General features: G+C 40.1%; 2 protein-coding genes across 6 annotated transcripts in view; one reads left to right on the top strand and one right to left on the bottom strand.

Annotated features, from left to right (window-relative positions):
- Positions 1–27189, bottom strand: part of LOC122436850 (translation initiation factor IF-2-like) — a 47895-nt gene that overhangs the window by 10799 nt on the left and 9907 nt on the right. The window contains exon 2 of the mRNA XM_043461462.1: positions 19353–20292. Within this exon, the coding sequence (XP_043317397.1) occupies positions 19353–20292 (940 nt within the window). The remainder of the gene's footprint in view (positions 1–19352; positions 20293–27189) is intronic.
- Positions 19586–27189, top strand: part of TANC2 (tetratricopeptide repeat, ankyrin repeat and coiled-coil containing 2) — a 371222-nt gene continuing 363618 nt past the window's right edge. For 4 of the 5 annotated variants that reach the window (XM_043465364.1, XM_043465355.1, XM_043465346.1 and 1 more), the window contains exon 1: positions 19984–20111. The gene's annotated coding sequence lies outside the window, so the exon portion shown is untranslated. Of the gene's footprint in view, positions 19693–19983; positions 20112–27189 lie in introns of those variants that run through there. The other variant, XM_043465338.1, reaches the window with a different exon arrangement.

Raw genomic sequence — 27189 nt, 5'->3', positions numbered from 1 at the left:
TATTTAAGCCCACACATTTCCTCTTTTTATATATTTTTTCTCAGTTAATGTCACCACCATCCAGACCCAAGCCAGAAATCTGAGTCATCTCAGCCTTCTCCTTCCCCCTCATGCCTCATTACACCAAGTTTTGCAGAGTTTTACCTAATATTTTTTGAACCTGACCTCTTCTCTATTCTTACCACCAGTGCTTTCATTCAAGCTTCCACTACGTCTCACTCAAACTACTGCAATTTTCTTCTAACTGATCTGACACTAGCCATGCTGCCTTCATGACAATTTTCTACACAGCTGCCAAGATGATGTATCTAAAACACAAAACTGATCATGTCAATTCCAAGCTTAAATTTCAATGATTCCTTACTGCCTTAATGAAGCCCAGGTTTCTTAGTATGACCCTCATGATCCCAAAGCACACCTCTATCTTAGTCCTAACCAAGTTCAATTAAAATGAAGTATGTATACACTGATCTCCCCTTTTAGACTCTGGCCTCTTTAAAGGTAGAGACAAAGTCTTCTCTTTTCTTTCTTTCTTTTTTTTTTAAATTAACTAATTAATTTATTTAACTTTACAACATTGTATTGGTTTTGCCATACATTGACTTGAATCCGCCATGGGTGTACATGTGTTCCCCATTCTGAACCCCTCTCCCACCTTCCTCCCCATCCCATCCCTCTGGGTCATCCCAGTGCACCAGCCCCGAGCACCCTGTCTCATACATTGAACCTGGACTGGCGATTCATTTCACATATGATAATTTACATGTTTCAATGCCATTCTCCCATATCACCCCACCCTCGCCCTCTTCCACAGAGTCCAAAAGACTGTTCAATATGTCTGTGTCTCTCTTGCTGTCTCGCATACAGGGTTATCATTACCATCTTTCTAAATTGCATATATATGCGTTAGTATACTGTATTGGTCTTTATCTTTCTGGCTTACTTCACTCAATATAATAGGCTCCAGTTTCATCCACCTCATTAGAACTGATTTAAATGTATTCTTTTTAATGGCTGAGTAATATTCCATTGTGTATATGTACAACAGCTTTCTTATCCATTTGTCTGCCGATGGACATCTAGGTTGCTTCCATGTCCTGGCTATTATAAACAATGCTTCAATGAACATTGGGGTACATGTGTCTCTTTCAATTCTGGTTTCCTCAGTGTGGATGCCCAGCAGTGGGATTGCTGGGTCATATGGCAGGTCTATTTCCAGTTTTTTAAGGAATCTCCACACTGTTCTCCATAGTGGCTGTACTAGTTTGCATTCCCACCAACAGTGTAAGAGGGTTCCCTTTTCTCCACACCCTCTCCAGCATTTATTGCTTGTAGACTTTTGGATAGCAGCCATTCTGACTGGCATGTAATGGTACCTCATTGTGGTTTTGATTTGAATTTCTCTGATAATGAGTGATGTTGAACGTCTTTTCATGTGGTTGTTAGCCATCTGTATGTCTTCTTTGGAGAAATGTCTGTTTAGTTATTTGGCCCACTTTTTGATTGGGTCTTTCATGTTTCTGGGATTGAGCTGCAGGAGTTGCTTGTATATTTTTGAGATTAATTCTTTGTCCATTGCTTCATTTGTTATTATTTTCTCCCATTCTGAAGGCTGTCTTTTCACCTTGCTTATAGTTTCCTTTGTTGTGCAGAAGCTTTTAAGTTTAATTAGGTCCCATTTGTTTATTTTTGCTTTTATTTCCAATATTCTGGGAGGTGGGTCATAGAGGATCCTGCTGTGGTTTATGTGGAGAATGTTTTGCCTATGTTTTCCTCTAGGAGTTTTATAGTTTCTGGTCTTACATTTAGATCTTTAATCCATTTTGAGTTTATTTCTGTATATGGTGTTAGGAAGTGTTCTAGTTTCATTCTTTTACAAGTGGTTGACCAGGTTTCCCAGCACCACTTGTTAAAGAGATTGTCTTTTCTCCATTGTATATTCTTGCCTCCCTGTCAAAGATAAGTTGTCCATAGGTGTGTGCATTTATCTCTGGGCTTTCTATTTTGTTCCATTGATCTATATTTCTGTCTTTATGCCAGGACCACACTGTCTTGATGACTGTGGCTTTGTAGTAGAGACTGAAGTCAAGCAGGTTGATTCCTCCAGTTCCATTCTTCTTTCTCAAGATTGCTTTGGCTTTTCGAGATTTTTTGTATTTCCATACAAATTGTGAAATTATTTGTTCTAGTTCTGTGAAAAATACCTTTGGTAGCTTGATAGGGATTGCATTGAATCTACAGATTGCTTTGGGTAGTATACTAATTTTCACTATATTGATTCTTCTGATCCATGAACATGGTATATTTTCCATCTATTTGTGTCCTCTTTGATTTCTTTCATCAGTGTTTTATAGTTTTCTATATATAGGTCTTTTGTTTCTTTAGGTAGATTTATTCCTAAGTATTTTATTCTTTTTGTTGCAATGGTGAATGGAATTATTTCCTTAATTTCTCTTTCTGTTTTCTCATTGTTAGTGCTTAGGAATGCAAGGGATTTCTGTGTGTTAATTTTATATCCTGCAACTTTACTCATTTATTGATTAGCTCTAGTAATTTTCTGGTGGAGTCTTTAGGGTTTTCTACGTAGAGAATCAGAGACAACGTCTTTTCATCTTTGTATCTGAGCATCTAGCAGCATCAGTAAAAAAAATTGTTCAACTCAAATGAAATGGTGATTTCAGGTTTGAAGTCATGTGGATCAGCTGATACTTTTTAAAGTGACTTTTATATTTTAAAAATGAGATGTAACTCATGTACCATAAAATTTACCATTTTAATATATTCGGTGGTTTTTACTATATTCATAGTTGTATAACCAATATGACTATCTAATTCCAGAACATTTTTTATCACCTGAAAAAGAAACTCTTTACCCATTAATGGCCTCTTTCTATTATTCCTTCTTCCTCATCAAGAAAGTGAAAAGATATTCCACAGGATGGGAGAAAATATTTGCAAACCATATATCTTGTAAAGGACTATTATCCAGACTACTTAAAGAACTCTTACAATTTAACAATAAAAAGACAAACAACCCCATTAAAGAATAAGGAAAGGATGAGAATAACTATTTCTCTGAAGGAAATATACAAATGGCCAATAAGCACATGAAAATATGTTCAACATCATTAGTCATCAGGGAAATGCAAATTAAAACTAGAATCAAGGGAATTCCCTGGTGGTCCAGTGGTTAAGAATCCACCTTCCAAAGCAGGGAATGCATGTTCAAGCTCGGATCTGGGAACTAAGATCCCACATGCCATAGGGCAACTAAGCCTATGCACCACAATTATTGGGCCCATGCACTCTGGAGCCTGTGCACCATGCCAAAGATCCTGTGTGATGCAACTAAGACCCAACATAGCCAAAAAAAGTAAAACTAAAAATAAATAAATATTTTTAAAAAACTACAATGAAATACCACTTTACACCCAACAAAATAGCTATAATCAAAAGAACAGATAACAGAAAGCATTGGAAAGGATATAGAGAAACTAGAATCTGTATATATTGCTTGTAGGAATGTAAAATGGTACAGTTGCTTTGGAAAATAGTTTGGTAATTTCTGAAAAAGTTAAAAATGGTACACACAGTGGAATATTACTCAGCCATTAAAAAGAATGAAATAATGCCATTTCCAGCAACATGGATGGACCTGGAGATTATTATATTAAGTGAAGTAAGTCAGACAGAGAAAGACAAACAGATGATATCACTTAGACTTGGAATTTAAAAAAAGAGATACAAATGAACTTATTTACAAAACAGAAACAGACTCACACACAGACTTAGAGAACAAACTTATGCTTATCCTAGGGGCTTCCTTGGTAGCTCAGTCATAAAGAATTTTCCTGCCGATGCGGGAGATGCAGGTTTGATCCCTGGGTGGGGAAGGTCCCCTGGAGAAGGAAATGGTGACCCACTCTAGTATTCTTGCCTGGGAAATCCCATGGACAGAAGAATCTGGCAGATTATATAGTCCACGGGGTCACAAATAGTCAGACATGACTTAGCAACTAAACAACAACCACCCTGAGGGGCGAGTAGGGGAAAGGGATAGACTGGGAGTTTGGGATTGACATGTACACACTACTATATTTAAAATAGATCACCAAGAAGGACCTACTGTATACCACAGGGAGCTCTGCTAAATATTCTGCAATAACTTAAATGGGAAAAGAATTTGAAAAAGGATACTTGTGTATGTATAACTGAATCACTTTACTGTACACCTGAAACTAACACAACACTGTTATTCAACTATAATCCAACATAAAATAAAAATAAATAAAGAGAAACAAAACCAGAGAAACATCCTCTCCCCCCAAAAAAAGTTAAAAATAGAGTTACCATATGATTCAGGAATTCTACTCCTAGGTATATACCCAAGAAAATTGAAAATGTATATTTGCACAAAAACATGTCTATAAATATTCATAGCAGCATTATTCATAATAGCTCCAAAGTGGAAGCAACTCAAATAGCCATAAAATGATGAATAGATAAATAAAATGTGATATAGCCAAACAATGGAATGTTATTCAGCTACTTAAAAAGGAATAGAGTATTGACACATGCTACAATATGGATGAACCTCAAAACATTATATGAAAGAAGCTATACATGAAAGACTACATATTGAAAGATTTCATTTATATGAAATATCCAGAAAAAGCAAATCTATATAGAAAGAAATAGATTAGTAGTTACCTAGAGCAGAAGGGAAAGAGAGGAAATGGGGAGTGACTGCTAATGGGTAAACAGTTTCTTTTTGGAGTGATGAAATGTTCTAAAGTCTATGGTGGTGATGGTTGCTCAACTCTGTGAATTTACTAAAACCCACTGAATTATTAAAAGGATGAATCTGGGGGCTTCCCTGGTGGCTCAGTGGTAAAGAAGCCAATGTAGGAGACACAGGTTCAATCCCTGATCCAGGAAGATCCTACATGCTGTGGAGCAACTAAGCCCATGTGCCTCAACTATTAAGCCTGTGCTCTAGAGCCCAGGAGCCACAACTTCTGAGCCCACATGCCACAACTACTATGCACCCTAGAGCCCTAGCTCTGCAACAAGAGAAGCCTCTGCAATGAGAAGCCTGTATACCACAACTAGAGAGTAGTCCTCCGCTCACCACTAGTAGAGAAAAGCCTGTGCAACAGCAAAGACCCAGTACAGCCAAAAATAAACAAATAAAAATTATCTATTAAAAAAGGATGAATTTGATGGTATGTGAATTACAGTTCAACAAAATATTTTTATTTTAAAAAAAGGCCAATAAAGGGGGGAGGGAAAGGAACTTAAACACTAAATTGGCCATTTACATGTAAAAAGATAAAAGAAAAATAAAACAGATGGCTAGCCTGTATTTCCTGTCTTAAGAAAGGCTAAACTGAGGATCTGATCAGGTCAGCAGGAATTATTACTATGATAAACTGCTTGGAGCAAGAGAAAAGAAAGGGAATTTAAATATCCTTTAAAAAAAAATGATAATATAGGTCAAGGAGGCAGAGGAGGAATTTGACATTTTCAAGTTCATCCCACAATTCAGGTTTGAACAATTGTTTCCAATTCAGGCTGCGAAGGCACTCTTGGAAACAGCTATCTAGTCCTGCCTGTTCTGATCAAGGTCTTGAAAGCATAACTGAAAAGTGCTGGCACAGTTTATCCCAGTCTAAGGCTTGGTTATGATGCCAAATTTAGCCTCTGGCAATTTCTTTCTGTTGAGAATCCCTGGGGACTCATTTGACCTCCTTTTGGAGAGCTGCAAGGGAATTTGCTTCTGGACGGTGGCCTGGCAAGCGAGGAGTGGCTCAGCCGGCTGCCTAATCTTCTATTAAATTAATGATCAAGTGTACCTGGGCACCTTCACTGGAAGATCAGTTCTTTATGTGTGGGGGTTGAACTAGGAGTTTTCCAGATAACCCGAGATAATTGCCAGCATTAAATATTATAATCACCTTGAGAGGAATTCTTTTAGAATGTACTATATACATTTCTGCCTTTTTGTACTTAGGCTTCTTTTTTCCAACTGATATTGAAAGTATTACATGCCGTGAGCTTCCCTGGTGGCTCTGTGGTAAAGAATCCTCCTGTCAGTGCAGGAGACATGGGTTCGATCCCTAGACCTGGAAGATCCCCTGGAGAAGGAAATGGTAACCCACTCCAGTATTCTTGCCTGGGAATCCCATGGACAGAGGAGATTGATGGGTTACAGTCCATAGGGTCACAAATTAACAAAACAGGAAATGTGGAAAATAGAATACTATTCTCCTTCGCTAGAATTAACCACTGCTAATAGCTGGGTGTGTATTCTTTCAGACTATTTTTAGATTTGTTTATAAGCATTGATACACACACATACATACAACTTACACGTACAACTGACACTCAAAGCAGGTTTTTTAAAAACTTAAAAAAAAAAACCACACAAATTGGGGACTTCCCTGTGGTCCAGGGGTTAGGACTCTACCTTCCAATGCAGGGGACATGGGTTCAATCCCTGCATGGGAACTAGATTTAACATGCTGCAGGGCAACTAAGCCTGTGCATGATAACTTGAGAGAAGCCCGCACAACCCAACAAAAGATCCCAGCGAAAGATCCCAGGAGCCACCCTAAGACCCAATGTGGCCAAATAAATAAATATTAAAAAAAAAAAAAAAAGAAAAAAAACCACAAATGGGATCATACTCTACCTCTTGGTTTGTCACTTGCTATTCCTTTTAATACTTCCTGGAGATATGTCAGTACAAGTAAATCTACCTTATTCTTTTTTTTTTTTCTTATTCTCTTTTATGCCTGCACAACATTCCATGGAGTGTTTATACTGTAATTTAACCATTCCCTATTGATGCATATTTCCTACATTTTCTCATTATGATTTCTAAATATGAACTCATACATGTACATCTTTGTGTATATGTGAGATACTTGGGGCACAGATCCTAGGAAGGAGGATTAATTAGATTTTTGATACATCTGGAAATTATTTTTACAACTTTTTACTTTGAAATAATTTCAAACTCACTGAAAAGTTGCAAGGATAGCATCATGAACTTCCCTGTTCACCTTGATTCCCCAATTGTTATCATTTCATTACATTTGCTTCTTCTCTTCTGTTTCCCCACCCTACATACATATTATATACATGAGGTTGTTTTTTTTTTTTTTTTTCTTGAATCATTTGAGGCATCTGATCCATTGTGGACATGAAGCCCTAACCTCTAAATACTTCAGTGTACATTTCCTAAAAACAAGAACATGCTCCTATAGAACTTTAACACAAGCATCCAAATTAGAACACAGATATATAAAACTTTGAGTTCACACAAATTTCTCCAATCCAAAATTACGGAGTTCATTATGGGCTTCTCACTTTCCATGTTTGCAGCTCCCTCCTCCAAAAGAGAGAAACCTGCTCTCACCATTCTCCTTTATTTCCTTGTTTGCCCAACAGCACTGGATAAAATAAAAAGGTACCTTGCAGGCTGCAGTCTCTTCAGTCCTTGACCCTGACTGTGCCAGTTTCTGGGAAGGTGAAGAATTAATTTATTTTTGAATATTGCGATATAAGAAATATATCTTTTTGTTTGTTAGTTTAACGGATAACCAGGGGCTTCCCTGGTGGCTCAGTGATAATCTGCTTGTCAATGCAGAAGACATGGGTTTGATCCCTGATGTGGGAAAATCCCACACGCAATGGAGCAACTAAGTCCCTGTGCCACAACTATTGAGCCTGTGCTCTAGAGCCTGGGAGCCGCAGCTACTGAGCCCACTCACAGCAACTACTGAAGCCCCTGGAGCCCATGCTTCACCATAAGAGAAGCCATGGCAATAAGTAGCCTGTGCACCTCAACTAGAGAGTAGCCCCTGCACTCTGCAAGCAGAGAAAAGTCAGAGCAACAATGAAGGCCCAGGACAGCCAAAAACAAACAAATAAATAATTTTTAAAAATGGATAATCAATTGTCTAAACACCTATTTTCAATTATTTTGAAATGTCCCCCACATATGGTTGTATCAGGATTTGATGATCTATTCCCTTTCATTAATCTATTTTTTATAACTTTTTTGGGGGGCTATGCCATGTGGTATGTGGGATCTTAGTTCCCTGACCAGGGATGGGAAACTGTGACCTCTGCATTGGGAGTGCAGAGTCTTAACTATTGGGCCACCAGGGAATCCATCATTAAGCTATTTTTTAAAATTTGTGATCCATTGCCACACTTTAATTTATGTGATTACATATTTTGATGTCTGGCAGGAAGAGGCCTCTCATTACACTTAAAAAAATACCTAGCTATTCTTAAGTGTGCATTCTTCCAGATGAATTTTAGAATTAGCATGTCAGTTTCATTAAAAATCCTATTATAAATTTGATTGGAATTGCCCTGATTTAGTAAGTAATTTGGGTAAAATGGCATCTTTACAATATCATGAATCTTCCCATCTGGTCACATGGTATGTCTTTTCATTTGTGCAGTTTAAAATTTTCCTTCAGTGGATATTTGTAGTTTTCTTTACAAGAGTATTGCACATACAGTTTTTTCCTAGGTTTAAAAAACTTTTTGGTGGCCGTTATTAGGGAGAGCATCTTATTTTCTACGTGTTTTGTACACTGTACAGATTATGCTACATATACAATTTTGTACCCTGTTTTTTTTTTTAATTATTTTAAAACTATTTATTTATTTGGTTGCACTGGGTCTTAGTTGTGGCACACAATTGTATCTTCGTTGGGGCATGAAGAATCTTTACCTGCTGCATGTGAACTCTTAGTTGTGGCTTGTGGGATCCAGCTCCCTGACTTTTTGGATATGATTAGAAAGTAACAAAGGGCTTCCCAGGTAACTTAGTGATAAAGAATCCTCCTGCCATGCAGGAGACATGGATTCAATACCTGGTTTGGGAAGATCCCCTGGAGAAGGAAATGGCAACCCACTCCAGTATTCTTGCCTGTAAAATCCCATGGGGCCTGTTGGGCTACAGTCCATGGGGTCACAAAGAGTCGAACACGACTTTGCAACTAAACAACAACACACAACAACAGCAGAAAGTAACAAAACTGTGAACAAACAAATGGCAGTGTCATAATTTGAGTTAATGCAGTGAGAATCTGCATGGGGACAAAAGTCATGCAAGACTGACCATGGAAGGCCATTATCTCCTTAAACTGGCAACTTCTGGCCTTGCATGCTTACTCTGTGGTGTTCCTCTACACACTTGACTTTTTAAAAATATTTATTTACGTATTTATTTGGCTGCATCGGGTCTTAGTTGTGGCATGTGGGATCTTTGCTATATCATGCAGGATCTGTCCTTGTGATGCCCGAACTCTCTAGTTGCAGCACACGAGCTCAGTAGTTGCCGTGTGGAGGCTTCATTGCTCCAAGGCATGTGGGATCTTAGTTCCCCAACCAGGGTTCGCACCCGCATCCCCTGCATTGCAAGGGGGATTCTTAACCACTAGAGCACCAGGCAAGTCCTACACACTTCACTTCTTTGCATTTCTCAACGTGATATAAAATCTCTCACATCTTCAGAATTTGACTATGCGCCTTGTGGAACTGTTTACATAAAGTTGAGTGCTGCATAACTCTGAGAAAGGCTGTATACTGAATATAATCTAATTTTCTTGATTACTCAGGACTCATACAGACTCAGATTTTAAATTTTTCTTCCCCAAGCCCTATGGAGGTACGTGGAACCCTTTTACCCTGTGTTAAAGGCACTAAATTGCTATGCTTTTTGATCATTAAGTCGATATTTATGCCTCTTTTCATCTCTACCCTGCTTACAGACCTTCAGCCTTCTCTTCTCACTGCTATCTGCGTGTCTACATGGGATAGTTTCTCCTCCCTCTTCTAGTTTACTGCTTTTAATTTTTTATGAGTTTGGAAACCAGATTGCCAGGTCGCTTAGAATCGAATCCAAGTAAAAATTAATAGCCTCTGAGAAAGGGCTTCGATAAATCCCTAGGAGTAATGGGCATGATCTCTAGGGCACGGACTTCGGTGAGCTCTATTTTGTTTTTGCAGAGGTCTTTTTCCATCTGCTTTATTTCCCTGGTTCCTTGCTGTACTTCAGATAGATGAGATTGTCAGAGAGCAGAGTTTCACACAAATGAAGTTGCTTTACAATCACCAATTTGGTAGCATAACGTTAAAATGCCCCCTTTCCTTTTCCTCTGCTGAACTCTGATTCTTTACTCCCTTCTGTTCTTTTCATTGTGTGTGTCAGTTGACTAAACCTAGAGAAATTGTTTCTGGAGTTTCAGGTCCAGTCAAAACCTTCATTTCCCTTGCCTTTTCTGTCTCCCACCTCTTTTCAATAATTAAAACATCTCCGCATTTCACATCAACAAAACTATAATTCCCTTATATTAGAAAATCATTTCCTTGGTACAAATGAGCTTACTTACAAAACAGAAACAGAGTCACAGACGTAGAAAACAAACTTATGGTTACCGAGTGGGAAAAGACGTGAGGGAGAAAGGAGTAAATTGGGATATTGTGACTGACATATACACACTACTTCATATAAACAGATAATTAATAAGAACGTGTTGTACAGAACAGGGAACTCTACTCAGTACTATGTGATGACCTATATGGGAAAAGAATTTGAGAAAGAGTGGATATATGTATAACTGACTCACTTTGTTGTACAGTGGAAACTAACACAATATTGTAAATCAACTATACTCCAAAAGAAATCATTAAAAATAATTTATCTAAGACCTCTTTTGATTAAAAAGAAATTGTGTATTCCATTATATGAAGAAAACATTGACAACTTACACAACTCTACTGCATTCTTACCTTTTTTCTTAGTCATAACTCATTGATAAGGGCTGTGGTACTAAACCATGATTGTGTGATCATTCTCTTTACACCAGTCATTCTCCCTTGGCTACTGATGGTCTCTCTTAATATTTAACTAACTTGCAACTACTTAGGTGCTTTGGATGTGGCAGGTTCAATAAAACCCACACAATACTGGAGAATCAACTACAATTTCATGTCTTATTAGTAGGGGGTCAGTGGCATCATCTTTGTGTTTGGGCACAATAAATACCCTCAATGATGACAGTTTTGTGATTTCTTTAGCGTGGTGTCCTTAAAAAAAATGTTTCAACTATGAGTTCAAAATGGGTGGTCATCAATGTTCACTGTTTTAACTCTGGATCAACTCAAACTTTCTTATACAATGTGATTCCTCAGTCATTTTTCAATACATTGAATTGTGACATTCATGTATTTGCAGATGAATGAACATTTTAAGCTCTTACACAGTGGAACAGCCTACCAATCAAGAGTTTATTTCCAGTAGCAGCATCATTTTCAATATTTGTTTATGCAATTATTTGAACATTTTATTGCATCTTTATCACTATTTATAAATACAAGTAGAAAATGGAAACACTGATACCAGTAATAAGAAGCATGCATGTCGTTCAGTCGTGTCCAATTATTTGTGACCCCATGGACTGTAGCCTGCCAAGCTCCTCTGTCCAAGGGGATTCTCCAGGCAAGAATACTGGAGTGGGTTGCCATGCCCTCCTCCAGGGGGTGGGGTCAAACCCAGGTCTCCCGCCTTGCAGGTGGATTCTTTACCATCTGAGCCACCAGGGAAGTCCAAGAATACTGGAGTGGGTAGCCTATCCCTTCTCCAGGGGATCTTCCCGACACAGGAACTGAACCAGGGTCTCCTGCATTGCAAGTGTATTCTTTACCAGGCGAGCTACCAGGGAAGCCTCCCAATTAAGAAGATATATTTCCTTAATGTAATACAATTGAGCAAAGGTGGAGTCATTAGCCACATATAAAGCACTATCCTTGGTCAGGTAGATGTTAGGACAAAATTAGAAAATATACTATATGCTGGAAATACTTTATCAAAGATCATATCTTAAACATGAGCTGCAAATAGCAAATGAATACTATTTTCAGCTCTTTGGAGGGAAATGTTCTTGTAATATACATGCATTTAATTTTTTCATAATTGATTTTTGTATATGTTAACAGGATTGTATTAAGAAATTGGGTAGGAATGGGGAAGAAATAAAATAGGGGTTCACTCTTGAGAGTTCCAAGTGGAACTTACACTCCTTTTTCCTTCCCAGTGTCTTTTGTTGAATTTACATTATCAGTACTAAGTACCTTCAAGCTCTGTAGAGAAGGAAGAGGTCTGTGCCTAAAACACAAACAGATGTGCTTTCAGCCTGTTGCTTCTGTGTCCTTTGCTGACTTCCCTTTCCCCAATTAAAGGCATTCCTCAAGGTTCAACCATAAACTAGGGTGTCTGATTTTATTTTAAAAATTTTTTATTGTTTATTTTTTATATTTATTTTTAATTGAAGGATAATTGCTTTACAATACTGTGTTAGCTTCTGCCATACCTCAACATGAATCAGTTGTAAGTATACGTATGTCCCCTTCCTCTTGAACCTCCTTCCCACCTGGGTGTCTAATTTTAAATGGTAAAGGTATTTTCAGAGTTTCGAGTTGTAACAAACTGAAAGGGCATGGTGGACTTTCCTGGTGGTCCAGTGATGAAGGATCTGGCTGCCAGTGCAGAGGACAAGGGTTTGATTCCCGGTCTAGGAAGATTCCCCGTACTGCAGGACAACGAAGGCTGTGCACCCTAGAGACTGTGCCCTGCAGCGGCAGCACTCTGCAACTAGAGAGGAGCCCCTGCTCATCACAACTAGAGAAAGCCTGCGCGCAACAACAAAGACCCAGTGCAGCCCAAAACAAAGAAATAAACAAAATCGTAAAAATAAAAAGGGCACGGCAGTAACAAGAGGGTTCTTTGAGGAAGTTTGGTTGAAAGGTCAACTAGATCCAGAGCCGTGTCCTCAGTTCTGTAGGGCCACAAATTCTAGCCTGTCCATAACATAGAGTGGACTGGACTCTGTGTTATGGGTGGACTCTAGGTCAAAGGGTGATTAAAGCTAAATATAAAATCATGAGAAATTATATTTTCCACAGGGCCAATTTTTAATTTTAATATGCAAAATTGTACATGGATTAGAATGCTTTTGGTGGTAAGAGTAGTATTTTCATCCTCTCCTTTTTACAGATCTTGATTATTTAATAAATTTACTTCACAAACATGTATTTAGCATCTATATGAGATAGATGCCACATGAGATAGCTGCTGAATAAATATATATACATAATTAGTATACACACACACATATATATATATATACACACATTAATTCTGAGGTAGCATGCTCTATTAATTGTAATGAAAACTTTCCTTTTCATTTTTTATTCAAATATTCTAGATCCATATTTTAATTTGGATTTTGTCACTTACTGTGGGATCTGGGGCAAACCATTTTGAGTCACACTGTTTTCCTCTAGTAAAACGGGCATAATAATTCCAATCCTCTGAAGTTTTCATGAGGATTAGAGCAAATAAAATAACATGTGAAATATCTAGGCACAGGCCTGTTACATTGAATGATAACAGTCCACAGAGACTTTCTATGGATCAGGTACTTCTACCTGTATCAACTTAAGCCTCACATCAACGCTATAAAGTAGGTGTCGTTTTTAAAGCCCAATTCACAGGTGAATATCTTGAAATCTAGAAATGCAGAATAACTTGCTTATGGTCACGCATTTAGTATTAGGTTGGCCAAAAGGTTCATTCAGGTTTTTCAATACATCTTACAGAAAAACCAGAATGAATTTATTGGTCAACCCAATAGACTGTTGAGTTAGGATTTGAGTGCAGTCAGTCTGGGTCCAGGGTCCATGCTCTTATACACCTGTGCTCTATTTCCTCTCCTGAGTATTCATTATCTTCCCCTTCCTCACCTAAATTCCAACTCTCTACAGACTATGTCCACTTGGGTGACTTTCCATTATCTTAAATCAGGAATTTCCACCTGGAGCCTACAGGGTGGGTTTCAATCAATATATTCAACTTGTAATTAATTGGACTTCATATATAAATGATGGACATGTGGCTCAAACAAGCATAGCCATGGAGGAATTTCAACAAACGTCCTGGAATCCAAGGATGGGGTGTGACGAATCCATGAGCTCAAATGTATTTGAGCAATGTCTGTTTTTCGGGCTCATGGGTTAGGAAAAACATCAGTTAACAGTATCCATAGCTTCAGCTACTAGGGAGAGATTGACTTGATCCTTTGGATGTAAAGTACAAACTTTCCAAAAAGGGCCTTAAAGTGCCCAGCTGGCATCAAGAGCTCTCTGGCAGTCAATTCCAAGGGTGTCCATTACAAATCGTATAACATGTCTAAGTACAAATACATTTTTTTCCTCTGAAAAGAGGATCCATTGATTCTGTCAGATTCTCAAAAGAAGTGATTTGTAACTCAAAAGCAGTAAAAAACTACTACAAACACAAAGTATGCCAAAACCATCTCTTTCTTCTCCTATACACCAGTCCTTCTGCCTCCTCTGCTTCTGTCACAGGGAGCAGTCTTCTAGACAGTCTTGTCACCATGTTGTATTTTGATTTCTCACTGTTCTTTACTGTCTGTGTTCAGTTATTCAGAAATAATAGTAGTAGTGCTCAGTCGCTCCATTGTGTCTGACTCTGTGTGGCCCCATGGACTGTAGCCCACCTGGCTGCTCTGTGCATAGAATTTTCCCGGCGAGAATATTGGAGTGGGGTGCCATTCCCTTTACTCCACGGGATCTTCCCGACCCAGGAATTGAACCCGCATCTCCTGCACTGGTAGGTGGATCCTTTGCCACTAGTGCCACCTGGGAAGCCCTCAGTCATTCAGAAAGGTCTGTTAATTATTCCCATGCAATGGCTGTTGGAATTGTTCCTTTCCATCTTTACTGCCACAATTCTTGACTATAGCTGTCCTCTTATTTACCTTCTTAAAAGATATTAATAGCTCCTCTTAACCAAATGATTATTACTGGTCCCTCCCTGCTCAGGTCTACTTTATTAGATTATTTTTAAAAGATATTTATTTATTTGACTATGCCAGGTCATAGGTGTGGCATGCAGGATCTTTCATCTTTATTGCGGCATGTGATTTCTTAGTTGTGACGTGCAGGCTTTCTTTAGTTGTGGGACCCATGGGGGCTTCTTTAGTTGCAGTGCATCTGCTTAGTTGCCCCAAGGTGTGGGATCTTAGTCTCCCCCCTGCAACCAGGGATTGAATTCGTGTCCCCAGCAATGGAAAGTGAATTCTTTAACAGTGGACCACCAGGGAAGTCCCTGGTTCACATTTAAAAAAATACTGTATTCTGTGTTCTCATTCGCATCTTATATCCTGAGGTTAACTGATAAAGGACAAAGTGTATGTTTGGGTTCAGACTGGGGCTCTGCCAGCCATTCAGTGTGACCTTGAGTTAACTAACTTCTCAGAGCCTCTCCATCCCCCTTATCTAGAAAAGTGAGATAATAATACTCACCTGATACGATGTTGTGAGAATTAAATGTGGTATACACAAGGCATTTAGTAAAGCATTTGCAGCCAGTAGGTACTGCTAGCATCACCGACTCAATGGACATGAAGTTGAGCAAGCTCTGGGAGACAGTGAAGGACACAGGAGCCTGGCATGCTGCAGTCCATGGGGTTGCAGAGTCAGACACGACTTAGTGGCTGAAAAGTGAAAGTGAAAGTCTCTCAGTCCTGTCCGACTCTTTGCAACCCCATGGATACTCCATGGAATTCTCCAGGCCAGAATGACAGGGTGGGTAGCTGTTCCTTTCTCCAGGGAATCTTCCCAATCCAGGGATCAAACCCAGGTCTCCTGCATTGCAGGCGGATTCTTTACCAGCTGAGCCACCAGGGAAGCCCAGTGACTGAACAACAGGCAATCAATCAACAATGGTGGAGTTATGACTCTATTCAGTAGGGAGTTAAAGGCAGGCCTGGGGTTTACTTAAGAGATTTGGAGGTATGGGGAAGACCTATGCCATATGCAGAGGTGAGTAACTGTGCAGAGTTGATAGAGCAAGGAAGCTCATTTTGAATGTTTAGATCAGCGGTACCCAACCTTTTTGGCACCAGAATTGGTTTCATGGAAAAGAATTTTTCTATGGACCAGGATGGGGGTGGGGGGATGGTTTGGGGATGATTTAAGCGCATTACTTATTCATTTTATTGTTCATTTTATTTCCATTATTATTACATCAGCTCCACCTCAGATCATCAGGCATTAGATCCCAGAGGTTGGCTGCTGCTGCTGCTGCTGCTAAGTCACTTCAGTCGTGTCCAACCCCATAGACGGCAGCCCACCAGGCTCTGCCATCCCTGGGATTCTCCCGGCAAGAACACTGGAGTGGGCTGCCATTGCCTTCTCCGCCCAGAGGTTGGGGACCCCTGCTGTAGCTGGCCTGGCAAGTTGGGAGGTATACAGTATGGTTGGGTCACTTTATGGACAGTTATTTACAGGTTCCTCTTACATGACATACATTAAGTCATAGACTAAGTTACCATCTTGATTAGAATGGAGTTTTAATAGGTTAAAAAAAAAAAAGAGCATTCTCTCAGGATTTCAGGTATTAGTGACAAAGAAGGGAATCCAGGGTGAGGAGTTGAGAACACAGGTGGCTTCTCTCTTTAGTGCTGCTCTCCATCCCTACGTACCCCACCCCTACCTCTGTCAAGGACAGATTGCTTCTGCCACAACGTTTAGAGCATGGCAGCACACTGCAAGAACTATGTGGAGGAAAACTGGCTGACTAGAATCATGTTAGATGACCTAAACAGCGAAGGAATAAGTTCATTCCAGTGGACACTGGCATTGCTCAGTGTGAACAAGGGATCTTGGAAAGGTCAGCCAAAAGAAATGGAGACTGATCTTTGGAAGTATGATGAGGATAGTGAGTCAGAGTTACTCACTTCATCAGAGCAAGAGACCCTGTGGGTTATAGTTATTAGAGCTTACTGTGGGAAACTCCAATAAAGAGCTCTGCTGCTAAAACTGACCAATTACGGTGTTTTTCTAATTTCCAGGAAGAATGGATCTATAGGTTTTCATTTTGTGAACCATTATTAAACTTTGGGTATTTTCTAGTGAAAAGTTGCAGACAAATTTCAAAGGAAAAACACAGATGCATTATTTCTTAAAAATACATTATTATTTTTAATATGGGGGAGATCTGCACAAACATAATATAGCCAGATTTAGTGCTGGTAAAATTGCATCAAGTCCATATGGCAGGATTCAATCTAACAATATTTCATGGTGTTCCACAATGAGCACCATAATTTCTGAGTGCCGCCACCTGAACTAGTTTGAAAACCAACACATTACACCCCTGACTGCCTTTTGTTATTTCTTGGGGGAAAGGAATGTTATTAGCTCAGTGAAACTCACAGGCAGAGGCTTACAATCAAAGTAATCTTTAAAATAAATAAAAAAAGACCAAAAGAGAACTAAATAGGGTAAATTTGAGTGCAAGAATAACATAACAATAGCTAAAGTTTCCTGAGCACTTATTTTATACCAGGCTCTGTGATAAGTACTTTTCAAACATAACTTCATTTAATCTTCCCAACCATCCTGTGAGGTAACATCACCCATATTAAATGCCTGCATGCATGCTCAGTCGTGTCTGACTCTTTTCAACCCCACAGACTGTAGCCCACCAGGTTCCTCTATCCATGGAATTTTCCAGGCAAGAATTCTGGAGTGGACGCCATTTCCTACTCCATGCCCATATTGGATAGATGAAGAAAGACAAGTCTCAGACTTGCTCAAGGTCACATAGGCTGGGAAGTAGTAGGTGACACTGAGATTCAAAGCCAGGTTTCTGGACTTCAATTGTGATATTGTTGTAATGCCTCTTTGGTGTATACTATCTTTACAAAAACTCTAAAATTTTAGAGATACAGTAAAGCCCACCAATCTTTTTGCACCAACATTAACCTTTGTAATCATTAACTAGATCAAGATAGTGAACATTCCCAGCACCCAGAAGACTCCCTCCTGCCCCCTTCTCAGTCAGTTCCTCTGAAGTAATCACTAGTCTGCCTCTATCGCCATAGGTAAATAGGTTTTACTTAGAGCAATCTAACTTTTTGTAGTTATCACCAAAAGATCCCATATATCAATCCTTCATCTTGCCAGTTTAGCTGTAGCATTTAAAGCTGCTCTAGCTCTGACTTTTAAGAACTCACTGGAGACACTAGCTGTCGCATGTGGCTTCATATTTCTTTCATTATTCTGAAATTAATACTAACTTTGAAAAGAAAAAACACAAAGAAAATCCTGGATGAAGTAGATTAAAGGACCTTTGCCAAAACTCTCTGGGCTCCCCAGGTGGCGCAATGATAAAGAAACCTCCTGCAATGCAGGAGACACAAAAGCGGAAGGTTCAGACTCCTGGGTCAAGAAGATACCCTACAGGAGGAAATGGCTAGCCACTCCGTATTCTTGCCTAGAAAATCAAACAGACAGAGAGCCTGGTGGGGTATAGTCCATGGGGTCACAAAGAGTTGGACAGGAGTGAGCCACTGAGCATCCTGGCACCAAACCTCTCTATGGCAGAAACACCACAGACACAGTTTGCTTGACTGAAGTAATTTGGTGCATCAATTTCCAATTATGGTGTCTCATTAGGGAACAGATGACCAGGAAAGGTCATCTCAGTTCATGGAACAGACGACTAGCCAGGCAAGACTGGTAATAGCGATAGCTTTGCATCATTTTACAGCATGCCAACAAATTTATGTCCAGATATCTTCCACAGTTGAATTGCTGTTCTGTGAGACAAGAGGAAGAAAGATTAAGGTGAAGAAGATCTAGGTAGAGTCAAGTGAGGGAAATAGGACCTCAAGGAGGCTTTACTGCGGTGGCTTTCCGCGCTTGGCCTACTAGCTGTTCAAACTACATTACTTCCTGTCCAACCTGGCTGTGACAGAACCAGCGTCACAACTTCACCTCAGGCTCTCAAGCTGCGGTTGGTGAATTTCAGCACTGATTCTAGAAAATAGATCTCTCATCTCTTTCTCTCCCCTCCATTCCTGATTTTGCACTTCATTCTGTTTCCTACACCAGTTGACTTCAGACAACATTTTGAAGTTGTCTACAGACTACAGTTGAATATCAGGGAAAGAAGAACTGACAGCAATAGGACTCAAAGACTCTAGGAGCGACATGTGTGTGAGGTGACTTAAGTCGGGGGAAATCTAGAGGACCGTTCTGGCCATCAAAGCAGCAGGGCAGGCCCAGAAGTGGGCGCACGTGACAGCAGCAGCACCTCGAGAGTGACATCACCGTGGGGGCGGAGCCCAACCATCCCGGGCCTTGTCTGCTATTGAGCTCCCCTCCCCTCTTCCCCACTGAATGCCCACGACCCCGCCAGTCAAAGCCCCCTGAGGAAACAGAAATGCCCGGACCTCACAGAGCGGCAGAACCGGGGCCCAACCTCTCGGCGCAGAGACGGGTTCGGTCTCGGCTCTCTCTCCTCGCCACTCCCCACCCCCAAACGGTGGAGGGGGCGGGGGCGCGCGCGCTCCACCACGCACGCGCCCCCACGCACGCGCTCTCCCTCCGCGCTCGCGCTCCTCCCCACCCCGGCCCGGAGGGGGCGGGGCTGCGGGCGGCCTCGGAGGGTGCGACGCCCCCGGCGCGGCGGCGGCGTTAGCGAGCGGCCGGCTGGGCGCGGGTTGCAGGGCGCGCTGCTCCGGCGGGGCCCGCTTGGCACAGCCGCCTCGTGCGAGCCGCCCGCCCGGCGGGGTAAGCTGCGAGCGCTCCGAGCGTCGGACCCGGGGCCACCGGCGCTGCCCTCCCGCCGCCGCCCTCGGTGCCTCCTCTGGGCGGCCCCGCCCCCGTTCCCATCCCCCTCGCGCTCACCTCCCGGCTGTGCCGCGCGCGAGGCGGAGCAAGTCGCCCGCCGCCGCCGCCGCCGCCGCGGCGCTGAGGGGCGAGAGCCTGCACCCGCGCCGCCGCTGACAGGGGGACCGCCGCGGGCTGCGCTCGCCGCCGGGAGGCCCCGCCGCGCCTTTCCCGGACGCAAACCCACCGCGGCCGTCGGAGCGCAGCGAGGTGCTCTGGGATCGCGGGCGGCGCCGGCGGGCGGCGCGGTCCTCACAGGAGACCCCGGGGACTGGGGCTTGCCCCGGGGGGTGCAGCGAGACCCCCCCTCAGAGCGGCAGGTGAGAGACCGCGGGAGCCCGGGAAAGGAAGGTCGCTTCAGTGACAGGGGCGTTCGCCTCCGACGCCCGGGCTCCAGGGAGAGGGGCGGAGGCGAGCGGGGAGGCAGCGAAATGGGCAGCGGAGTGCCTCCGGTGTGGAGGGCGTGGGGAAGGTTGGTTCCCAGTGTGGCCCTCGGGGTGGCTTCGGATGAGTCCGGGATCGGTCACTTCGGTGTCACCGAAGGTGTCATGGAATTTGGTACCGAGAGAATCTCCGGATGACGGGGACCCGGGAGGAGATGCCAGGCAGATTGCTAAACGTGGCAGGGAAGGTGGTGCAGAACGAGTTGCAAAATGTGCCCCCAGAATGCAGCATAAAAGTAGTTGTGAAATGTGCCAGGTAAGGTACAGGGTGGGTTGGCCTGTATGGCGTTGAAATTCACAGCAGAAGTGTTCTTTAGTGATATCGTTAATTCCTCTGGGAAAGGAGGCGTAGTCTAAGAAGAGATTAATAAGGCTCATGGCTAGATATTTTATCACAGGAAATCGAGAGGAGCTATGATATGCTATTTTTTGAGATAGTGTGAGTGCCCACGTGAAAGAAGCAAGCAAATTGTGTCTAGTTGTGAGATGGGAAAGAAAAAATAGGGCTAAGGTAATTCCGGTTTGCCGTCAGCGTGTAGAGCACTGATACAATTGCAGCCTGTGTTCTATTCCAGGTGTAGGATGTTTAAAATGGTTTTCACCAAACGTAAACAATGATAATTAATATTAGGAAGATTTGGGTGTCTTTCACTGTCTTCTCTCCTCCCCTCCAGGAAAAGAAAAAAAGAAAAAAATACAAAAGACACACCAAAAAAACGCACCCCACATCTTGACCATAATTCTGAGTTCAAGATCATTAGGCAAAGGGACATTTTTTCCTAGGTGCCCCTTTCTTCATTTTTATACGAGTGAAAATTTCTGGAATGAGGAAAACAAAACAATATGGTGAACAAAAGGGATAAATTTTCAGGCATTTTGAGGGTTGGAGCCAAAAGCTATTGCAATGGTTAATTGCAGTGAGTGACAGTAGTGAAATATGCTTGATTGTTGGGGTAGCAAAATAGGAAAAAGAAATTGAATACAGTAAAGGTGGCATAAAAAGCAACAACATGGATACTGTCAGTGGAGTGCTTCTTTCAGCCTTTCCCAGGTAGATCATCTTAGGAATGTGAGCACAGAAATATTAAACATTCTCATCCCCCCTCCATACATACATGTGTGTGTGTGTATATACATATAAATATAATTACACATGCTGCAAAACATTGTGACTTCCATTTAAGAAGAACATCTGTGTTTTGAGAGGATTGTCAGAACGTAGCTGAAATTTCAGAAGTAACAAAAGACAGCTCCGTGAGCTATTTAATGTAACTTATATACATTCAGTGAGTGTCTGTATACTATGAAACAAGCAGAAATAGCTGCATGTGTTCATTAGGGTATAGTTAATTATTGACGAGATTTTAGTGCCTTCTGTTGCAGTTCTTGCAGAGAAATGGAGTTATTTGCCTGAATGTTGTTCTTAGAAGAACATTTGCCAGATAATCTGAAAATTCATACTGACTGGCTTCCTCCTGAATCCAGTTTCAGCCATTGAGGGATTGTTTGCTTCAAAGACAAAACTGATTTTGCTTCATGATTAATTTTGGGTTTTAGTCATTTCTGTTGATGTGTCCCTCACTTTGGGGGTGAGTGGGGGCTAAAGCATGAGGAGAGGGCCTGAGGAGAATAAAGAGCAATTCTGTTGGATCTTCCTGTTTTGTTCTGACTGTAAGCCATATGTACTGCCACCCCCTACTGTCTGTAGGAAGAGGTGTTACAGAGCCCCATTCTTTTCTTGTTATCACTGCCCCCTTGTGTAAGGGAAGAAATTGAGAGTTGTACTTTGGGAAACCGCTCTCCTCAGATTGTTCTGGATAGAGTGGTTATGGAGATTTATAATCACCTATTCAGAGTCTCAGGGCTTTAAACTTACTGTCAGTCAGGCTTCAGATTTAATATCTGTTTTTAATAGTATCCAATTATTGTCAGTAATTCAGATTGCTAAGAATGTTTTTCAGTATGTTTGAGACTATGGGACTACTAGTAGTGCTGCTAGTAATGCCCTACTCTTACATGGCACCTACTCTGTGCCAGTCCTGTTATGCAGGTTTTAATCGGTTCCAGCACCCTACGAGGTGTGTACTGTTATTTCCGTTTTACAAATGAGAAACTGAAGCACTGAGATGTTAAATATCTTGCCCAGGTTTATTTAGCTAGCAAGTGGAAGAGCTGAGTCTCAATTCAGGAACTCTGGCTGCACACTCTGTGCTCTTCGTAAGTGTACTCTATTGCCCTCTCAATCAAATTAGTGTTGACACACATCGTTAAAATGCAGGTGCCCATCATATAAAAGCAAATATATAGATGTGGATAAGCCCCGGTAGGTAGTAAGACACATAAATGTTAAGCCTACAAATACACCAAAAAATACTTAACAGTTATAACTGTAACTTACTCAGTTACAAATACACCAAATACACCAAAAAATACTTACGTTACTTATAACTGTACAAAAACACTTGGTTATTTAAAGTATGAATATTTCTCTTTAGGAATTTATTTTTGTAGTTTTATTTCTGGGATTATGAGTAGAGGAATATCAATACTTTTCATGTGGTTAAGGAAATATTTATGATGGAGATTTTGATTTTGGGGGGACATTTGGAGGTTGAAAGTTTTACTTTCAAGTAGTTTGGTGTGTGTGTGTGTGTGTGTGTGTGTGTGTGTGTGTGCACATAGTGTTCAGTAAAGGTTTACTGGTGCTTTTAAAGAAATAGTGTAGAGATCTCTGTGTAGAGCTATAGAAATAATTTTCTATAGAGAAATGATCTATTTTTCCTGTCTGCTTACATTTTTATGATCCTATTTAAAAAAGAATTAACAAAAATGGGTCAGATGCATATGTACTTTTTATCTTTTTCTTTAACAAATATTTGCTCAGGCTTTTCTTGCGCTTACTGTTTTATAGATATTGACTACATATGAAATAATACTTATAAAATGTATAAAATTTATAAAGTATAAAAGAATAATCATGCAGCCAACACCTATATACCTTCCACACGGTTTAAGAAATGAATATCACCTCCTATACTCAACAGTTATTTTCTTCTCTTAGTCAAACTTTCTGCCATTCCGTGAATCACATATCATGTAGTCAAACACTTCCTTCATTTTTATATACATTGTTTGATAAGGCAATTCAATATAATCTACTGATTATGTCTGAGACTAATTCATGTATGTTTATATACTTTAGTGTATTTAATAAATTGTCATAGAGTCAAGTCCTGCTCTGTATTTATATTGGTCAATGGCTCATTTTAGCATACTTGAAAAACCTCATTTTGTGTTTGCATCTTTATCATAAGGTTTTATTAAGATGATTAAACATTAGTAGATTATTTCCCTCTTCTGTCATTGATTCTTAACTGTCCTGTGCAAGCTCTCTAGCCACACACCCCCCCCCCCACTTCCTCATTAAGGCCTTTGTTCTTTTAGTATTTTCTGAATGACTCTGTATGCATTGTTTTGAATGGAGAAGGAAGTAAGCCTGGAAAAGAGTATACTAAACCAGTGTTTCCAAAAGGGGAGTTTTAAGGTAGTCAATACTAGTTAGATTTAAGGAAGAACAAGTATGATTAAAAGAATGCGTCAAAATTCTCTCCTTGTCATATTTCTTCCTCTTAGAATTAAAATTGAATCTCTGGGATCTACTGATTGGGCACACTCATTGAATTATGTTGGATTGTACTTATACAAGGGCTTCCCAGGTGGCTCAGTGGTAAAGAATCCACCTGCTGATGCAGGAGATGCAGGTTCAATGCCTGGGTTGGGAAGATACCCTGGAGGAGGAAATGGCAACCCACTCCAGTATTTTTGCCTGGAAAAATCCCATGGTAAGGGTAACCTGGTGGGGCTACAGTCCATGGAGTTGCAAAGAGTCTAAAAGAGTCTATGTGACTAAGCAACTGAGCACGCAAACATGCCTATACAGGATCACCAGTGTTTTCTGTCATATTTGTACTGTTGGTACCCAGATTTTATTTCAAGGAACTAGAACAAACAATTGCAGATGGTTGTTTACTTTTCTAGTACTAGTCTGATCAAGGTAACATATTATAAAATAGTTTGAAAATTAGTTTATTCTTTGGAATTTTTTTTCTCAACATTGTATCTGCTCAGTGCCTATGGTTATCGAATACTGTTGTCATTTGGAAGGAAGACACTGGTGTAAATAAATAGTTTTGTCTTTGTTATAATACCATGAAAACACCACTGGGTTTATTTGAATAGCATCTTTTGCAGTAATTTGTATTAGATGAAGATTGTTTATGACTTAAAAAAATGAGTCAAGGAGCTGTTTGTGTGGTGATTGAGACTACATCATGACCTTGATGACTCTCTAAAGATTGATGGAGAGAAGTAGGTTACAAGAAGACCTCAAAGACTTAACGCTGTGTTTCCCCACCCAGTGGTCCTTTTTCTTCCTTTTAGAGGATATTTTTACCTTAAGTATTTCAGATTTAAGATAATGTTAGATGGAGAATGTGATATTTGGGCCTGGGTTTTAGAAGGCTAAAGCAGGTTGAGGATGTAATCAGAGGAAAAAAGTTTCTGGTGGGGACCTTTCATATTCTAGAAAGCTCTAAGTAAATAATTGTAATTCCATAATTTTTTTTCTGGAAGAACATTTCTTTTTTTAGGTCCATTTATTTTATTTACAAAATCTTTATAAGTCATTGAAAGCTGTGTTTGTGGATGTTCTAAGTATTAGGTAAGTTGCTTTTCTGTGGGCCACACATTACCACAGTATCTTATGTTCAGCTTCTGTTTGTTCTTGAATAATTAAGGGTAAACATGACTAAGTTTAAGAGGCAAAGAGTTAATTTGATGTTAGTAATTGCTCACCTTCTTTATCCCTGCCTTCCCCATGATACTAATTTCTGCCTTTATTGAGTGCACGATATATTCCACCTCTCAAATGCCTTTCTTTTGATCAGAACTTGCGAGATTCTGATGTCAGTTATTTAAACTGAGTAGTTGCATTATAGTGAATAATCTTGTTGGTATGTTTCTTTAAAAATTTAATTGCCGAGTCGGTGTTTATCTGACAGACTCGTCTTGTGCCTCCTTATGACACCCGTATTACGTCTAACTCTGAAGTTTTTGACAAAATGTATTACTTGATTCTATCTTTTTTTTTCACCCTCAGAAGAGGTATCTCAAGTGGAAAGGTTTGGAGCACAGCATGTAAGAGAACATTCTTCCCTGTTTGGTCTCAGTCTCTCATATACATATTTTGTATACATATAACAAAGTCATTGTTATATGAAAAAACCATTGTTTTTCCAGGTAATCATGCTTATTTCTTTGTGTGTAATACCATGCTTACGTTATAATATATGATTATATCAGATGACATATCTGATCTGATAGAGGGACAACATGAAGAAATATGGCACCAGTTTTTTTTTATCACCATGGAAACTCTTTTTCCCTTCCTTAGGATCTAGCCTTATAAGTGGATTAGTTATTAAATTTAGAAATGGGAGTGGGTATGCAGATACTGTGATTTAATCATTTAGGCAGGAGACTCCACCTCAGATCTCAGCAAATTCCCTCTGCTAATTGAAGGAAGTCTCTTCTTAGCCCTTTGTTCCTAACCTTGTGTTTCGGGGGTCTCACAGTTTCTAGCTGTAATTGCTAGAAGTTTGATAAGGCAAAGTTAAGGAAGCTTGATGGGTATTTGTACTCTAGAATTCTATTTCAGTTCGAATTCCATGGAATCCTGTAGAACTCCTGAAGACTGTGAATTAGGGTGAATGAAGGTAATTAGCTTTAGTAGGCATGTGGGATGAAGACTTACTACCACACATTCAAATCCTGCTTCAGCGTCAGAGAATCTTAGCTCTTCCTTTTCAGGGATTTAAAGAGGAAGAGACTTCTTTGGAAGTTTCTCTTCAGATGTTGTTATATTGTAGGATGACAAGACTGTTGTTTGATTTTAAGAAACTTGAAATCTTAGCAATCGTGAGACCCCTTGTATAGTAGAGAGAACATGAACTTGTGAGTTTTTGAACCCTGAAAACAGGTTCAGATTATCGCTCTGTCACTTACTAGCTGTGTGAGGAGTTAAAACCTCTCTTGCAGGATTTTGATGATGATGAATAAAATAATGTCAGTGGAAAATCCTTAGGACAACATCTAATTCTTAATAAATATTCATTTTTATTAGGTTTTGGAGAGTGTCCTGGATTTCTGTTTTTTTGATGTTCTTCACATAATTCCTTCCCATGATATTTTACTAGTATTGTCAGTCTAGCTTTTCCTTGTTGTTTTGTCTTGCCCTTCTTTTCAGCCTAGTAAGTTATTTAAAAAAAAAAAAACTATGGTAATTGAGCTACTCATTAATTTAGTGTCTTGAAATTTTCATTTTTGAAAGATTTGATAAGAGCTGAGAGAAGAAGTTCTTGAATAAATGTAAACTTAAAAATAAAAACTCTTAGGCAGACTCCTAGTATGCATTTGTTTGTACTGTTTCCCTTTAAGTACCACATACTTGTGAAAAGTAATGTTTAATTTCCTCTGAAAATAGCAAACCATAACCCTTTTTGAGACATTGAGCCCTTTGGCAATTTTTTTTTTCAATTTGATCATGTGAACATTTTCTACTTTTACAAGCATTTCTCATTTTTGTGAATAATTGAAACTTCCTCTGTGTGATAAGTTTATCCCCTATTTGCCTGCCACCATGCGCCATGTTGTTAGCTTTTTGTAATTTTTCTCTTTAAAAAATTTGTGACAGTCAAGGTGGTTGATTGTCTTTTGTGATCTACTTTAAAAAAGGACTTCTCTATCTACAGTGTAAAATAATACACCAGAAAGAGTTTGCCCCTTTTTTTCCAGTATAACAAGCTAGTATTCAAAATCTCATCTTTTCCCCAAGCTTTGATGATTTCTATAACATTTTGCCCATTTCTGCTCATTTGTGTCCATATCATGCAAACAC

The sequence above is a fragment of the Cervus canadensis genome, chromosome 1 (assembly GCF_019320065.1).
Source record: "Cervus canadensis isolate Bull #8, Minnesota chromosome 1, ASM1932006v1, whole genome shotgun sequence".
NCBI classification, from domain to species: Eukaryota; Metazoa; Chordata; class Mammalia; order Artiodactyla; family Cervidae; genus Cervus; species Cervus canadensis.
This window is presented reverse-complemented; position numbering and strand designations above follow the sequence as displayed.